The 18,769-nt window shown below is 41.1% G+C and overlaps 1 protein-coding gene across 3 annotated transcripts in view; it reads right to left on the bottom strand.

The window, feature by feature from the left end:
- Positions 1-17,648, bottom strand: part of CD44 (CD44 molecule (Indian blood group)) — a 113,852-nt gene extending 96,204 nt beyond the window's left edge. Inside the window, exon 1 of one of the 3 annotated variants that reach the window (XM_050955288.1) lies at positions 17,326-17,648. In XM_050955288.1, coding sequence (XP_050811245.1) covers positions 17,326-17,392 — 67 coding nt within the window. In that variant the 5' untranslated portion in view covers positions 17,393-17,648. The remainder of the gene's footprint in view (positions 1-17,325) is intronic. The other 2 variants (XM_050955289.1, XM_050955290.1) reach the window with 2 other exon arrangements.
- Between the last annotated feature and the right edge of the window lie 1,121 nt (positions 17,649-18,769).

Below are 18,769 nucleotides of genomic sequence, written 5' to 3'. Positions count from 1 at the left end.
TCATAAGTTGATCGCGTGAGAAACCAAAGAGTTATGCTCATTCAGTCAGATAAGCGAATCATGCCATGTGAGACATGTGATCCACATGTCCAATTAAAGTGGAACAGATTATGAATTTCAAATACTTACAGAGTGCTTCGAGTTGATGAGACTAAGAATTATTTGCAGTAATTTGGCATAATAATTTTTAAAAAATCATGATCTGATAATGGATAATCTGCAAACTAGAATCAATAGAATAAATTAGTTACTTCATCTTTTTCTCCCAGTATTACACGAAACTCTAATAACCATTCTCCCTGTTTTAAACTGGATTAATTGGAAAGTTTATTAAGGAAAACCAGGCAATGCTCAACAGTAAAAAAATAAAAAATAAAATAAAAAGCGCCTGTTGACTTTAACATTAGAGCTGTTTTACCACAAATAACAACAAAGGAAAAGAAGAAACTTTTTAAACATTCTGAAACTTTTTAAACATTCTGAAAACCAGCAAATTAACATAGACTCACACAACATTAAGATAACAACTACACTGAGCATAGGCACCGACTCCATGGGATGAAAAAAAATTAGTGGGTGCTCAGCACCCACCAGCAGCCCCATCTATCAGCCCTCCTCTCCTGCAGCATCTCCCACCTGCCAGTGATCAGCTGTTCAGCAGGAGGCACTGGTGGGGAGAGGGAGGAGTGGGCCAGCATGGCCAGGAAGAGAAGGGGAGGGGGTGGAATGGGGCAGGAAGAAGTGGGATGGAGCAGGGGCAGGAAGAGGCGAGATGGAGCAGGGGCAAGAAGAGGTAGGGGTGGGAGTTTGGGGGAAGGGGTGAAGTGGGGGCAGGGCCTGGGGCTGAACGGGGGTCAAGCACCCTCCGAGAACTCAGGAAGTCGGCGCCTCTGATACTAAGTAGAGCAAGACTTCTTAGACTTCACTCGACAAAGGAAGACATGCCAAAAGACAAGCAACCCATTCCAACCTCCTACTAACAAGTAATGCCAGGAAGAGAGAGAATCCCCCAAAACAATAGATCTATTTTAAGATTTTTCATTCCAAACACAGTTTGTCCACCATGGATAGACTAATTCTCTCTCCTATTTTCAAGTATCTGGAAAATAAAGACAAAATCAAAACCCATTTTGTACCATTTTATTGTAATCTACAACAGAATTATCCACTGAAATTGAATCTGGTTCTTCAGCTTCATTTGCTCAGTGATCTAATTTAGTTGCCGAAGGATCAGTTGGAGCTCCTAGGTTCACAACTGGAAACCCTGACTTAGGGCCTGCTACAGCTCTCATAGAAGTCACCAAATGATTTCATTGAGAGCTGGATTGAACTGCCAAGTTTAATAATTAGATTCAGCATTGTATTTGTTGGGTGTGAGAAATACAGTCCAGATTCCGATCCAAACGTTCCTGAAGTTGAAGTGTATTGGGGTCTGGAGTTCACCCTTATGGATTTTTTTTAATATGAGGAAAAAATTTCACTTGAGAATCAAATAATCATTTATCATTCAAAAATATTAAATTGTATACTAAACTATCTATGCCATTAGGGTTTATGATCCTACTAGGATCAAAATATAATTTATTCTTCTCTGTTGTATAATACTGTACCACTGGCCTGCTGTTTTGGTCAGGAGATTCAGAGTGTCAGAGGCAGAATACTAGGTTGAATGTGCCATTAATATAGGTATGGTGACATCTGAATCCCTGTCTTGTACAGAATATACAGGAGGAGTAAGCATGGCTTTAGTTGTGTACTTGAGAAGCTACAAGTCCAATAAATTACTGGATTAATTTATGGCCAGACACCTCAGCCCTGCAACCTTTAATGGTTTAAAGCCTGGCTTCCCAGAAATGAATGTTATCAAAACCTGAGGAAGGGAAAAAATATCACCTTGATACCATGTCTTAAAATGAGACACAAGCAAGTTATCAGCAAGTCTTCAAAAAACATTTTCCGCCTCACTGTTACTTTTGTTCCTTCAAAGCTTGAGATGTAAAGCCACTACCTTTCTTCTTACCAAAACATTTACCCTTCTTTCCATACATGCACTGATTTGTTACTATAAGGTTGCTCAGGGCCACAGATCTTTGCAAGCTTGTTTATTACCCCACAGATACTCAAGACTGCTGGGCTGCACAAACTGGTTTGTTATTGTGAGGATACTGACTTGTGACTGAGCACTGGTCTACCTAGGCAGTTTTCTTTTTGCAGGGTTGCTTGTGAACTATGGTATACTCACGCTGATTTGTTACTGTAGGTTTTCTCATACTTGCTGGCTTGTTATTAAAGGCTACTTATGAATGCTGGACTGTGCACACTGGGCTGTTATTGTAGGGACTCTCATGAGTATTATGTGGCTATGGAGTGCAGGATTCAGCTTGCATCAGCTCAGTTCTGAACTGGAACTAAAGGGAATTGCCTAGCTAAGTCTCTGGCCAGCAGCAGGCAGTTAGCTGTCTTATGTAGCATAATGCTGAGAAGCTCTGCTTACTTTGAGTCCTTTGATTTGGAAAAATAAATTCTGCTAAACAATTTAGTAGTCTGGTTGTTGTTAACAACACATGTTACCAGGAATGGCAACTCTGCAGAGATCAGGAATGCTGGATATAGAAGACAAAATAAGCAAATGGGATGCTGGAGGGAAGACAGCATTTTCCCAAGGCGCAGATCATGATAAAGATCAGAAGCCCCCTCAGAGCGCAAGCTCACAGACAGTCTTAAAGGAGCCTGGGGAAAAGCTAAGATTCATTTCCAGATGTACCTACAAGCCATTGCAGCCACAAAAATGAAGCCTGGGCTGAAAGTCAAGCTGCTTCTCACCACAACAAGCCAAGATATTTGAGGTGCTGAGTCATGTGAACATGTGAATTTGGGGAAGGAAACATGATATTTCTTTAGGATAACTGGAAGCACACTGCATAGCACTTAAAAATGAAACTTATGAAATACCGATTTCAATGTTGCCTGCTGATGGGGCATGAAACTAATTATAGAAGTGCTTAAAAACAAACTTGGTTTTCAGGAGCCTAAAAGACTTGATTTGAATTCAGCTGGTTTTGATGGACCTAAAATTATAGAAAGTCATGGTAAAAGACATTGTAGAGTAAACAAACTCACATAATGTGTATTAGCTCAATTTGATGAATAAAGGTCCCATCCAGAGTTCACTGAGGTCAGTGGAAAAATTCTTGTGGGACCCTACACCAGTACAGGTTTGCTGTAGTAGTACAGAGCCCTGTCACACCCTCTGCCCATCTACAATATGCAGGCATCATTATACAATTTGGGTGGGTTATTTTAATTTTTTAAAATATTGGAAAAGTTAATAAAGTTTAAGTTAAGTCGATTTCTTGCCAACTGAAAGGGAAATTAAGTCAAGATTCTCAGCTAATGTGGAAGTGAAAAAAGAGAACTAAGACTGATGCAATCCATGTTTTTAACATGGATCAAAGTAATCAGGAATTACTGTAGTAACAAAGTGCTATGCTCCCTGACTCTTCATATCCTCAAGAATCTCTAGGATGACAATATTCTGCTTAAATGTTCGGAAATGCTTGTCCATGAAGGACATTGGCATTGAAATATCCAGGAAAGCACAGGAAATTTTGTTTTGGCCATGTACAAATGTAAAAACAAACACTGAAACTATTCCAAGAGTCAGAGGGGTATCCGTGTTAGTCTGGATCTGTAAAAGCAGCAAAGAGTCCTGTGGCACCTTATAGACTAACAGACGTTTTGGAGCATGAGCTTTCGTGGGTGAATACCCACTTCATCAGATGCATCTGACGAAGTGGGTATTCACCCACGAAAGCTCATGCTCCAAAACATCTGTTAGTCTATAAGGTGCCACAGAACTCTTTGCTGCTATTCCAAGAGTATGTACTATTTGCTTCAAATATAGGAATCAGCAAACAGAGAACCATTGTTATCCCTTGGAAGTGCTAGGATCAACCAATTTCATCTAAAAACAATGAAAAGTCCTTGTGGCACCTTAGAGACTAACAAATGTATTTGGGCATAAGCTTTCACGGGCTATAACGCACTTCATCAGATGCATGGAGTGGAAAATACAGTAGGCAGGTATAAATATACAGCACATGAAAAGATGAGAGTTGCCTTACCTAGTTGGGGGTCAGTGCTAACAAGGCCAATTCAATTAGCGAGGATGTAGCCCATTTCCAATAGCTGACAAGGGGTGAATATCTGTTGAAAACGGGCCACTCTTAGCACCATGACTGAATTGGCCTTGTTAGCACTACAAAAAGTAATTTTCCCTCTGTTGATACTCACCCCTTCTTCTCAACTGTTAAATAATGAAATAGATTAGCTGAATCAGGAATAAAAAACCTTCATTAAGAAAATCACCAGACGTTAATAAACCTACATGTAGCAATCCTCAGCTACAGAGCAACACACCGTCAGAGTGGCAAATCACCAGCAGCACTCTTATTCCAAATAAAAATGTGTGATTACTGTATGTATCATTCTTAAGCTTGTTTCTTCTTAATTCTTGTTTCACAGAATAAGTGTTGCAAGAAAATTCAACCTCAACCACTGATAGGGGTTCCTGAATGCTAACCATTGACAGAAATGTGAGTTCAGAATGGCCAATGGGCAAACAAAGTAATTGATCTTGGACCATCCATTATTATAATGTGTCATTTAGTGAATGCTAACAATGTGCTCAATGCAGTACAAAAGATAAGCTGAGATCAAGAGACCAGAGTTCAAATGAGACAAAAAATGGGTTTCATATACTGAGGGAGCAGAAGGTGGAGGCTTTTTTGCTCAAAGCAAACTGGTCCTCCTGATAGGCTATTGCAAACAAGGTGTGTTTTCAGTAGAGATTTGAAAGACGAGAGGATTATCACTTGGAAGGTGAGGAGAGGGAATTCCAGAAGTAAAGGAAGATGAAATAGGAAAAAAGCATGAAGTTAAAAGTAAGTCAAGGAAGAGAGTCATTAGGTGAGAGGTTTAGACGGACTCAAGAGATTTGGAGGGGAAGGAGGGACTGAGCAGAGCGCAGTCTGACACAGTTATAAAGAGCTTCAAAGGTGAGGATAGAAGTTTCACGCTGATGCTGAAGGGAAGAGAAAGTCAGTGAAGGAGTCTGAAAAGGGAAGTGACGAGATCCTGTCACGGTCTTGCAAAGCAAGGTCTAGTTCTTCACAGAAACTAGAGACATCTTGTCGGAACTACATAAACAGCTAATCCAGAGTACAACAATCAATCCAGAGGATCCAAGATCAGTAACTGTAGATGGGAAAGATTTGTCTATCCACCAGGAAATGGCATATGTTGAAAGTCTGTCTCAGACAATTGTTTATCAGTGGCAATGCCTGAAAATATTCCTAATCAAGGTGACTCTAACTCTAGTCTGCGAGGGTGGAAGATACTAAATGGGCATTCATGAACCTCATGCACCAAACCAGTATGTTAAAGAGTGAAGGAAGAACTTTGTGTAAGCTCAAAAGCTTGTCTCTTTCACCAATGGAAGTTGGTCCAATAAAAGATATTACCTCACCAACCCCACCTTGTCTCACCTTGGCATAGTCATGTGTTACCATGGTTATTGTTGTTTGTAGGGGGCTGTTTGTCTTGAGTATACTCCTTTCTCTTGGTTAAAAAAAAAAGGGTGGTGTTCAGGGGTTAATGAATCATCTTGCAGAAGTTCAACCTGAACTTCCTGTGTGAGTCAGGCGGTAGATGAGAGTGTGCCGCAATACTGATAAACTGAGCTTAATCTGAACTCCCACAGTGTGAGTGATAAAGTCTGTGAATAACTTAGCTGGCTGATATTGCTAACACTTCAAGTGCTGGTCTGCAACCAGTAGCTTGTAATTGTAGGGTTGCTTCTGAATGTCGGCTTGCACTTCCCTTGCTTTTGAAAATTTTTTTACTTACATTGGTGGGCACTTACTCACCTGAGGGTTGCATAATCAGGCCAAGGATAGGTTATATAGATCTATTTAATATAGATCTTTTTCCTGGATTCCTTCCTAGTTTGAATTTTTTTAAGACACCACATTCCAGAAAACATCCCTGGCCCTATGTACTATTGTTGACTTCTACAGCAGTAGGAGGAGGTTTGCTCATGGCCTCCTCAAATTTCTGAAACAGCTGCTATATGAATTCATAACTGTTGTCCTTCATGAAAACAGGCAAAAGAAGTAGGTGAAGTGGATAAAGCACTAGACTGGGACTCAGGAGACCTGAGTCCTATTCCTGACTCTGATACTGGCCTGCTGGGTCACGTTGGGCAAGTCACTTCCCCTCTCTGTGCCTATGTCTCCCCACCTGTAAAACAGGGATCATGATACTGATCTGCTTTGTGAAGTATTTTGAATTCTACTGATAGAAAGCCATTATATAGAGAGAGAGCACGAGAGAGAGAGAAAGAAAGAGAGTGAGAGAGACAGCTAGGTATTATGATGTGCCATCCTGCAGCATTTAATTCATTTGCTTCTCATTGTCTAGGCTCATCTGTGTTGTGTTACATAATGATATGCGTATACTTAAATGATGAAATGTCAAGCTCCTTGGTACTTTATTCACCTACAGCATGGTCCCCACCCTGCTATTGTGTCAGAGTTTCCCTTCTAGCTCAAATGATGTAATAGTTACACAGAACCACCTATAGTGCTAAAAAAAAAGAGAAAACATCCAAATGCTGACTCCAGACTGGATCATCTCAGCGATGTTGTATCATATACTCCAGCCATTTCTGAGCAGACATATTGTGTCTGTTGAGAAAGTACAGGCATCTGAGTGTTTCCTTCAGATGTATAGTTCCAGGGAGGCTCGAGACAGGCATAGCTAAATACAGATCATGCACATCTTAGTGTACAGTTTACATTTTCTGGGTGTAATAGGATATACTGAGGGTGTGTTAGTTCACCATCAGCTCTTTTATTAGCACACTGCTAGAGTTCTCCAGCCCATTTACCTTGGGAGATATGGTTAGATGACATCTATTTGGCAATATCAGCAAATATTGTTGTATGAAGTTAATATTAACTTATCCCTTGTTGAGCCCAAAGCATTCCCATATCAGCACAACAGTGTCTTGGATTGTGTGTGGCCATTCTATATGTTTGAAGCAAGTGTTTGCCCACTTAGCAGCAGCTGGGAAAGCCGCTCTTGCTTATATTTAATATTGACAGGCACCGTAATAATGTATAAGTAGACAGAAAGATGGATTCCAGTTTCCGAATTGCTTGCAAAGTGAGGGGAGGGTGCTCTGAGATGCAATGGTTTGCAAAAGGAGAGATGCTGTGCTTGAAGATCATTGGGATTGCCACTAGATAGTGGCAGCACAATGCTCCATTGTAGTACATTTATATACGGTCCACTCTCATCAACAATTACCACTACAGCATTGACTCCAAGTGAATAATCGTTGAATGTAACAAAGACTTTGTTAAAAAAGGAAACCCCAACCCCCTGTGGTATGAACTATATAGGTAAAACTGTACTCTCAGTCAAAGGTTAATAGAGAACAAAACTACTAATGAGACAGCTGCAAACTGGACACAGTCTCTCTCACTCTGTTATAAACATACTGAATGTGGACAACCTCTAAGTCCTGGAGCGTGCCTCTTCATGGATGGAAGGGGAGCAGGCCTTCTGCCTCAATCCATATACTGAATCATTCCAGACTAAAAAAAGAGAATGGTGTGCTACATTCAGTAGCCCTGGGATGCTGTGAAGAGACTTAATAGCAGTGTTACTCAACTTGTGGCCCAACAGCTGCATGTGTCTCTGTAGGGCCCTTCATGCAGCTCTCCTGGAATCCTTAAATATGTGTGGCATTCCTCTGACTGCCTGGTCTCATGGAGAACATGACTCATATTACTCCTACACAACACATCTGAAGCTTCTCAGGTGGGGAACACACTAATAAAATAGATCAGAGATGCTAGGATTATCTCCCATCCCACCAAGCACAGAGCAAATAGGGCTACAGGGAAAAGAGAGAACTGCAGGGAGATACAAAAATCAGCATGGTGCAACATGATGACAAAGGATTCCATTATTGTCATTATGATGCTGGATTCAGTGCAGGATGATGCTGTCACAACACACATGTCACAAAAGCACAAAGGATGTTCTGCTGTGATTGTTTCTACACTCAATGAGCAAGTGGCTCTGCAGCTCATTAAGTCACTAAGTAGAGGGCAAAGATTTCTTCTTCAACAGCATTGGATGTCTTTTTCACCTGAAAGGGTCGCTGCACTCCTCTGGTGGTTAATTGTAACTTCCAGAAAGTTATTCCCTGCAGGTTAGAAAATGAAATGGCTGAGCCCTGCCTATGAAGAGAGGCATCATTACAGTTTGGTAGCACATATGAAGTCAGAGACTGAAGAATTCATTTCAAGCAAGGATCTTTGTTCCTCCACTAAAATTGAAAGTGTTCAGATTATCACTTATCCAAAGGTGACCAGAATGACTCTGATCTTTCTTGCCCTGGCAGACAGAGACATTTCATTAGTACCATTCTCATGAAATCACTGGGAGCCAGGGTCCCAGAATGACATTGGTATGATTAAAAAACACAGGCATGCAAGTCAGAGATACATGGACAGGATGGCTGAAATTAAAAGGAACAGAAATATTTGTTGTGAGGGACAAAAATATAGTCCAGAACTAGAACATATTTGCTCCTGTAAAGTTTCCTTTCATTCAAGTGTCCCCCAAGGCCTATTTCTTGAGAGCAATTGGTGATCTAGATTTTTATTTCTTCTGAAGATGACCAGAGTACTGACCAAATTTAGATAAATTGGATTTAACCCTCTGGTAACTATTTAGACAGATAGGAACCTACAGAGTCTAGCAGATTGCTTCAGCCAGATACCAGAGAGAGGGAAAATGAACAAAAGAGAAAAACCTAATGAAGATGATGGAAATAAGAAATGTAAAGGAAGCAGACTTCTGAGATCATCACATACAGGGCCGGCTCCAGGCCCCAGTGCGCCAAGTGCGTGCTTGGGGCGGCATGCTGCGGGGGGCGCTCTGCCGGTTGCTGGGAGGGCGGCAGGCGGCTCTGGTGGACCTCCCGCAGGCGTCCCTGCGGAGGGTCCGCTGGTCCCGTGGCTTCGGTGGAGCATCCATAGGCACGCCTGCGGGAGGTCCACTGGAGCCGCGGGACCAGCGGACCCTCCGCAGGGACGCCTGCGGGAGGTCCCCTGAGCCTCAGGACCGGCGAGCAGCAGAGCACCCCCTGTGGCATGCCGCTGTGCTTGGGGCGGCGAAATGGCTAGAGCCGGCCCTGATCACATACAGAGCAATTGGTTAAACAGAATACCAACTACACCTGCAAGTTACTCTGAAGAAGCAATGGAAGTTAAAGATAGATGTTTCCACAAACTGAGAATAATGAGGCCTGTGCAATGGTGGTCTGCAGTCTAGGAGGGACAAAGTTTGCAATTTTTAATCTGCTTGGGGAGGCATGGATATTTTAATGTCATTTACCCATGAAAATCCATGAGTACCAAACAATATAAGTAGCTGCTACCTTGTAACATTCTAGGAATTGTCCTCTGGACTACAATGAAAAATAAAAAACCATAAATGATTAAAAATATTATTTTAAATCAATTTTAAGACTGATTTTTTTAACATCAATTTGGGGCAAAGGTTTGGGTCCACTCTTATTTTGTTCAAATAGTTTTGAACATCCCTAGTTAAGAATAATGACAAATCTGAATCAAAACCTTGGATCTGAACACTTTTAGGAAATTGCAACCTGGGTCCACTTCTGCTTAAGAAAAATCAAACGATAGCGAATGGTAATAGCTGAAAGGTTATAGGATTATGTGCAGGTATCATTTATGCAATGAAACAGGAAATTGGACAGCAATGTCAACAGAAGGGACAAAAGCTTCATTCAAAGTGTGGTTTCTTACGGATTTGCTGCAGAGGAAATTAATCTGAATTAACTTCACAATCTATATAGTCTCTTTCCCTGTTAAAATATTTTCTTTATTCCTATAATTACAATTCATGCATAAGAAACATTAATGAATGGTGAATAAGAAAAACAGTTATTGAAAATTTGAAGAAGCTTCAGCAAAACACAGGAACATTAAAGTACTCTATATATTCCATAACTGGCCAGGTAAATCACGAGAAAGGGAAGGGACAGAAAAATTAATAGTAGCTATATAGTGGGAAGAGGATGAGGAGGAATAGAAAAGTGAATGAAAGTGAAATGGGAAAAGAAGATGAAAGGGAAAGGCAACCAAGTCACGCCTTAGCTGTGTTCACTGTTAATCAATTGTTTCCCTCTACAGGTTGCATAATGACACTTTCCCTTGAACCCACCCTGTTAACTATTCATATTCCCAATATGGCAACTTTATCTAGTAGGTGGAGGCCTGGAATGTGAGTCAGGAGACTTGGGCTTTGTTCCTGACTGACACTAAGTTGCCATGTCACTTCACATCTCTGCAACCACAATGTTCCCATTGGCAAATGATGGCTATTAATGCTTACCCATCTGTGCAAAGTGCTTTGAGATCTGCAGATGAAAAGCCCTAAACATTATCATTACATTCACAAAAAGGATATCAGGGTTCTGGTCAATACAGGTCACTTTTTAAGCATCCCCAAGTGCCTGGAAATATCTCACTGCTAAATGGGGATACACTGAAGGAACATAATTAGCACATCTACCTACACCCGCCGCACCCTATTGATTTAAAGGCACCCATCCAATAACACAAAAATACTTCATGGAAATCCAGTACCAAGAATGCATTTCCCATTGGGTTCCACTCAGTCAGCAGCTCCCCAAAGTGAAACATATACCAGTCTCCCAAAAGAGGCACTTGACAGTAATTTATTCTGCACCTGAGGCAATTTTAATATTTACAAAACCAGATATTAATGGTGTAGTTCAGTGGTTCTCAACCTTTCCAGACTACTGTAAACCTTTCAGGAGTCTGAAGCCAGAGCCCTGCCACCTGGGGCTGAAGCATGTAATTTAGCTTAACAGGCCCCCTTGCAGCATGGGGCCATAGACAATTGCCCTGCTTTCCACTCCCTAACGTCAGCCCACACTTGCAATGCCACCCCCCCAAAAAAAAAAACCATCCCACAACTTTCCCAGGTTGAGAAACACTGATCTAGATGAGTTGGCATACCCCCTGGAAGACCTCTGCATACCCACCAGGGGTACACACACCTCTGGTTGAGAACCACTGGTGTAGTTGACTACCACTGTTCAATATTCTTTTCCAAGTTAGCTGTCAGCATGCACCACAGCGGTATCCTCTAATATACCCATCGTAAGCTGCTTTTCGAACAGTTTTATTTGCAGCAACAGATATGGGAGTTTTACCACAGCTTGATATTATTTTTGCAAACACACAGCACAGTGTATCAGTGTGCAACAGTGGTTTGGTAGTGCATGGAGTTCCAATGATCACAGAGATTCCAAGCCCACTGAGATGAGTTCTGTCATGAGTAAAAAAAAAAAAGCCAACCTATATACTTTCCAGCTGTGGATATATTAAAAATTCAGGTCTTCCCTGTGATTTTTGCTTTGAATTAGTGTGATTGCTTCAGCTTCAGTGTGAATAATTAAATGAGACCCTCCCTTTAACTTGTTCTAATCTCATCTTTTTTGCTTTGTGACACAGCGGATAAAAGATGTTGTACACAAATAAGTTGCATTGCATTGTACAACATAACTGGCGTTGTAATGCAGGCTGATTGGAAAACCCCAGGGATATGATCTGCATCTCTTGGGTGCATAAGAGAGTTCAATTTCCTTGTTAATACTACCCACTGACTCTAAATACTGATGCAGACATCATTAGAAGGGAAACCAAGTCATGGAACTACACATCGACCAAATGCATTGGAATTAGCTGGAGTTTCAATTTGAGAGAGAAGCTCCTCTAAGAAACCCCCTTCTCTATGTCATTTCTTATTACTCTTCTCTGATTCACTCATATGCGGAAATTCCCCTTTCGTGCTTTGGGTGGGGTCAGCTCCAGCACAGGAAAATCACAGCCAGCTGCTACTGTTATAGCTGATACCACTGCAGGGGAGATGGTTTGTGGTTTGAAGGGTAAGGAACTGACAAGCACTTAGATTTGACACTCACTGCTTTGCTACCGGGAATGTAACAACCACGGTAGCCATTATGAATTAGATACCAACTTAATGGAGGCAGGAAGGCTTTCTTTGCAGGGATTACTGCTTCTTTTTGAGTGACAGGCAATTGTGATTTAACAGCCCAGTGAACTGCTGGATCTGCCTGAGAAATGATTATCAATTATACCAAAAAGATTGGTGATGTCAGTTGCTAATAATCCATAAAGAATGGCCTGAAAAAACACCAAATGTATTAGGGAAGAAGGATGGCTTTGTGATTAAAGGCAAAAAATTAGTGGACAGGAGACGGGTTATACCAGGTATTAATGATGACCCATTTTAAAACAGGGAGCTAGTGATGAAAAACTCCATATCCTCTCTCCAATTCCCATTAATAATTCAACTCTGACTTTTGTTGACTTTCAAGATTAAATTTAAACTTCAGTGGATCTAGAGCGACCAGATAGCAACTGTGAAAAAACGGGAGGGGAGTGGAGGGTAATAGGCACCTATATAAGAAAAATTCCCCAAGAAGCGTGACTATTCCTTTAAAAACAGGACATCTGATCATCCTAAATGGATCTACTACATGAATCCCAGTGTTAAAATTGACACGAATATTTGATTAAGGCTAGTAGTATGTTCTTGTTTACTAACTGGCGTTAAGAGATTTGTAGCGCTTATACATGAACTATTTTTCAGACCGGCAGCACTGATCTTTGAAAATTGTGGGCTATTGCTGCCATTAAAGGCACTATACAGATAATGTGACTGCTTGATCAAAGCCACAATAGGGAACTTCACTGTTTCGTATCCAATCCAAACTTTGACTGGTATTGATTTGTCGGGCCAATGCACTGTTGCATTCTTCTTAAATGTAGGAAAGAATATTACAGTGGGCAGTGCCTGTTCCATTATTATCCTCTCTTGTCAAATTACATTACACAGTAGGTAATTATGAAAATTCGATTATACTCTGTATTTTGAAAGGATCATGCACTCTCACAGCCAGAAACACCAAATATACAAGAGTACAGTAGTTGGAATGGAAAAGAGCTGCTACAAAACTGTCAGAATCCCCCAGAGTCCTTGTCCCTTTAGATTCCATCTTTTTCAAAATCATGGGAACCACTTCTCTGATGACCATTACTTTTCCCCACCTCTGTTTAGTCTGCCTCTTTCTCTGATGTTTCCTAAAGCTTAATATGTTCAAACCTAAACTATGTTTCCATCAGATCATCTCTTCTCTGGCAACAACACTACCATTTTCTACTACTTAATTTTTGTCTGTGAATCTGCTCATATCCAGAACTTCACCAAATCCTCTACAGCAGGGGCGGCCAAACTGTGCCTGAGAAGGAGCCAGAATTTACCAATGTACATTGTCAAAGAGCCACAATAATACATCAGGAGCCCCTCCATCAGCTCCCCCCTGCCCCTGCTCCCAGCACCTCCTGCCCACTGGCAGCCCCACTGATCAGCACCTTCCCCTCCCAGCGCCTGTGGCAGAGCCAGGGGTTGAGCAGTGAGCACCCCCTGGCCCACTGGAAAGTTGGCACCTGTAGTTCCAGCCCCGGAGTTGGTGCCTATACAAAGAGCTGCATATTAACTTCTGAAGAGCTGCATGTGGCTCCAGAGCCACAGGTTGGCCACCCCTGCTCTACAGTGTCTACAAAATTTATTTCTTTATTTCTTTCTCTTTCTCTTTAACCCTGTCAAATCTGTAGACTATGCTCTAGCTATATCCTAGCTGTATTACTGAAACCTCTCTTCTCTCTGGACTCTACTTCTCATCCCTCTTATCCATCTTATTTTACGGCTTTTCTGACAATGGCTTCCCAATTCTTCTACCTCCCCACTAGTTTCCTCTATTCTTTCCATATAAATAAATGTCAGACTTCTCTTCTCATTCAAAGAGCTCCATACCTCCACCCTAGCTCTCGGTCCATAGTCACCTTTTACAATACTCCTTACATGTCATCCAAGCGTCCCTCTTGACTACTCCCTTCATCCCCTTTTCACCTTCTTGGTGTCTTCCATGCTTCCCTTTAAATTTGAAACATCTTTGCAGTTATCCAAGTAAGGACAACAACCCACTTCCCTTTTCTCCTTGAAAATAGACCCGAGAACCGATCTGTTCCACAATGTAATTTTGCTGGAATGGCAGCACGACAGCCTACACTTTATCGTTCTGTATGGTCTCTAAGCTCTTTTGAACAAAGATTATGAGCATTGTCTGGCAACTCTAACTATTGAAGAACCCTGTGTCCATTTGTGGTGCAATATAAATAGCAGCAGAAATAATAATAATAATGTTTCAAGTCCGGGTCCTTAAGAGTGCAGGGTATAATCCCACAGGGGAAGACATATCTCAGATATGGTTCTGATCCTTCACTTAATCTTAGCTGAAATGATGAGTTGCTTCAACAACACTACATGCAACAACACATCATGTGTGTAAGAGAGCTTAGCTTAAAGGGTTTTCAACACTGTGATGCCATACTCTCCAATCTCCAGCTGCCCTCATTTAAGCCTCACTCCCGCTCCCTTGGTATATCCGCAACTGCGGTCTGTTGGCTTGGCACAGAGAGCCTAAGGGCAGATTTGTACCCTTTCCATTAAACGACAATGGCAGCTCAAGACAATCTTTATTAAAATCTAGTTACTGAGAGCTTTGGGAGACTAGCCAAGGTATACAATGTTACATCCTTCCTGAAATAAACTAGCACAACGGGCTTGTTTGAATTGTTTTATGTACAGTTTTGCATAAGAGTTATATAGCCTAAATGGCAGGTAAGATCCCTTTCTCTCTTTGACTCATTGATAAATTATAGTATCCCTTTCTTTTCACCTCCTCTTGTGGTGCAACTTTGGCCACCACTTCTATGCAGATGGGCATTCTGCCTCTTTCTCTCTCTCAATGACATTCCCAGCTCTCCTTTTTCTTTGCAACTTAGATCTCTGGTACCACTCTATCTTCTTCCAGTTTAGGGTCATATTCTGTCACCAGTCACACTTATGCTACCCAACTAGATGCAAAGAGTTTGGAGGCAATTGGTTTATATAGGTTTTGTGGTGGGGGTGGAGGGAGTCTCCAGATAGGATGTCCTCTTACCTACCTCCTGGGCTCTAGAATTGGGTTCTAATCTGAAGACAGCAAACAGTGTACATTGATCCTGATCTTTCCATTAGCTACTATATTTGCAGGCCCCGTGCCTTGACTCTAAGAGCTTGACTACGCTTAAGAGTTGACACAGATTATGGTAATTTAAAGTGCAACAATTTTTCCTGAATAACTCCATGTGCGTACACTGTTGTTCCAGAATAAAAGTATCCATTCACGAAGTTAATTGGGATTTCTTAAGCAGGAACAACTTTGTTTAAACAAGTCCTAACTCTGCTTAAATATTAATCATCGTCATCATCACTTCCCAGCTGAATGAGTGAAACCTACCCAGCCTGCAACTGAGACCTGGTAAGCAAACTAGAGTATCAGAGATTGGATTGAATCAAAATTTGAGATTCAAACATTTCCAAACTTTAGAAGAATTCAAAATTGGGACCAAATCTGAATTTTGCACTTCAGGCCCTTTCTTTTAAATATGTTCCAAATATAACTGCTAGTATTTTGTGATGTACTGTAAGAAGGATGCTATAAAAAAATCAGCTGCAGTTTTAAAGTCATTAATGACTACAAAGGCAGGCTGGAATGCACTGCATACCAAGTAAAATATACTGTAGCAATAAACTAATACCCGGCTAAGCCGCTAAAGAAACTTTCCTGTGGGGCATACGTGAAGCTTGACATGTGTTTCCTAACTGCACTGGGGACTAGATTATGGGGTTTTCTTCTCTCTCACAGCAAAAGTGTTATCCCCAGAGTAAGTGCAGATTGTATTTATTTATGGCACTTTTGGCAGTTCATAAAAGGATACATTAATTGAGCAAAAGACAACCAAATCATCTTAATCATTATACAGTACATACACATGCTAAGTCAAAGTCGAAGTTCTAGCCACACCTCAGACAAGCCTCCAGTCCTTCTACCTGAGCCTAAATGAATTATCCAAGTCTTTGATTTTAGTATGAAATGTACACTTAGTATAACAGGAAAAATATTTCAGAAAGCAATGCATAAGGCTTCTCCAGCTATCACTGATGTGTCTGGAATTGTTCATTCTGACAGACCCATTCACTGATCTGCACAACTGGAGCCATTTATTGGTGCTCGAGTAAACAAGAGGTAAACAAAAGCACGACGGTGACAGTGTCTATGACAAATGGATTTTGTTAGATTACCGAGAACTGGCTAGTAGAAAACCAAGGTGGAAAGATAATTGTTTCCCTCCAAACCAACGCAAGGCAATTTCTGTTACAATGGGACTCTGTTAAAGGCACAGCTATTTCCCCCAAACGCTGTTGTGCCTGCACCACCTCAAATTTTAAGGTCATTTTGTCTTCCTAGGCATCTGATTTTCAGATTTTTAAAAATGGAGTGCTTTTATTTCTGAAAGAAGTTATTTATTCTGGTATTGGTAGTCACACTATAAAAGTATAGAAAAGCAGATTGCTCATCTCCATCAAACTCCTTTGTTTGCTCCAAACCCTCCCCAGTTAACCCCAAAAGAAAGCTTTAGAGAAAGGTCAGAAAAATGCACCATGGACATAAAACCCCTTCCAGATTTCAGTCACAGTTCATAGCAGTTAAGTTTCTTTTCAGCATGCCTGTCCTAGTTTTTGCATGTCAACCCGGTATTCATTAGCCTTTAGTTCAGCTTGTGTGAACCTAATAATACAGCTATTGTATGCCAGGAGGGTTGGATTCCCCCCCACCAACTGTCTGCTTTACAACATTGGTATAGCAAAATAAACAAATAACAGCAGTTTCTACAGTTTAATTTAGAACAGTTCAGCTGAAGATCAGTTGCCTATGGTACTTCAGTTCTTAGTTTAAACTTAATTTTGATTAACTACAGTTAACTTCTCAAGTTTTTGTAGCTGCACTTAACATACACTCTTTTTTCTTGCATGTAAAAAGGAAAACAGCACAAGTATAATTTGATATGATTTTCACTGGAAAATAACTTACAGATAATAAAACTTTACTCAAAAATGTGCTAGTGTGAGAAGCAGGCTGCTAGCTGGCTGGTTGGCTAGCAGCTGCTGTCTGAAGCATAACTTATTAGCAAACATTAGACTTTTCATTCATACACTACTTACGTATCTCTGCTAGACAAAGCTGCAGCAAGCATAATCCAAAAGTTGCACACAACAAGAACCTGCTCATTGTTTCTTCAGAGTTACTTTGCCAAAACTAAGGAGATCCTTGAAGGGTGCACGAATGAAAAAAAACCTAGTTCAGCCTGCAATCAATGAGCTCTGAAGTTTGCTGCAGTTTTTATTCAGATTCTAAAGAAATTGAAGCAGTGACATAACAGGGAGGGGGAGCTGAACCAAAAGTCACACCCATGTTGAAACAAAACTAGACAGAGCAAGGGGAGGGGGTGAGGGGAAGTTACTGAGTAAGCAGCTCCAGCAGGGTTTTAAAGAGGCACCAAAACTTTTACTCATGAGTATAATATTACTGCTTCTTGGTTGGAAAGTTTCTGCAACATCTCACGAGTTAGCTGACTGACTTATCAGCATCCACTCCCTTAGCCTGTTTAAAAACCTCTTTATAAGAGGCAGGAGAACATAAAACATCTGAGTTTTAGAAACCCACCAAAACATCTACAACTCTCCGAACATTTCTAAATAACATTTTTCTCTTTCCATTTTCTCTCCCTCATTTTCCAGTGAATTTAGCACTGCTGAAAAAGCACTAGAGTGACAGCACAGGGATATGGTGTCCAGGTGAAGCACAGGTAGATTAGATTTCCTTCACACTTACCTTCTGCCAACATGCTTCTGTTCTGATCTGGAGAGACCACCACTGCAGTAAGTATGAGGGTACAGCTCACTCTCCATGGCCCATTCAATTCGTGGCCTCTCTGCAGACATCGCCAACAAGAGAGGTAAATAGTGCCAGTTATAATGGTGGGTTGTTTTGTGTCAGAGACATCAGACACTCACTGGGAGCTGGGATGAAACCAATGATTCCTTATTTTTATGGTGTAAGGGGGGAAGGACTTTATTACCAAAAGACAATGGAAGAGTCAGTGAAAGTATGACACTTTCTATTTTCTACATGTGCATATACTCATTGCAGTGTGGGGTTTTATGTTAATTTAATGCGATTGAAAGGTGCCAATGAATGTTTATGTAAGGGGAGGGTACAACATGGGCACTGAACGTGTAAGCTACCACTATCCTGCCCTCTCCTGTTCATGCTGCACAGTCCATTCATACCTCCATCTCCCATCTGATGTGTTACAGTGGTGGCTCACATGAAGTAGACATCACTTTACTCGGCACTGGGCAGAGACCACAATGCCCATTAAACATCAACCTTTAACAGCAAGGAGATGGCAATGGCTTTCAGTCACTATTGATAATATTTAGTCCTGCCTTGAGTTTAGGGGACTGGACTAGAAGACCTCCTGAGCTCCCTTCCTGTCCTACAATTCTATGATTGATCAGGGCTGGATTTCAGTGAGCAACCTAGAGGTTAAAGTTTTTATATCATTTTACTATTGATACTGTTGAACCATCTGTTCCACACATT

Source organism: Gopherus flavomarginatus, chromosome 5, assembly GCF_025201925.1.
Source record: "Gopherus flavomarginatus isolate rGopFla2 chromosome 5, rGopFla2.mat.asm, whole genome shotgun sequence".
In the NCBI taxonomy this organism is placed as follows: Eukaryota; Metazoa; Chordata; order Testudines; family Testudinidae; genus Gopherus; species Gopherus flavomarginatus.
Note: the sequence above shows the minus strand (reverse complement) of the source record. Positions and strands in the feature narration are given on the sequence as shown.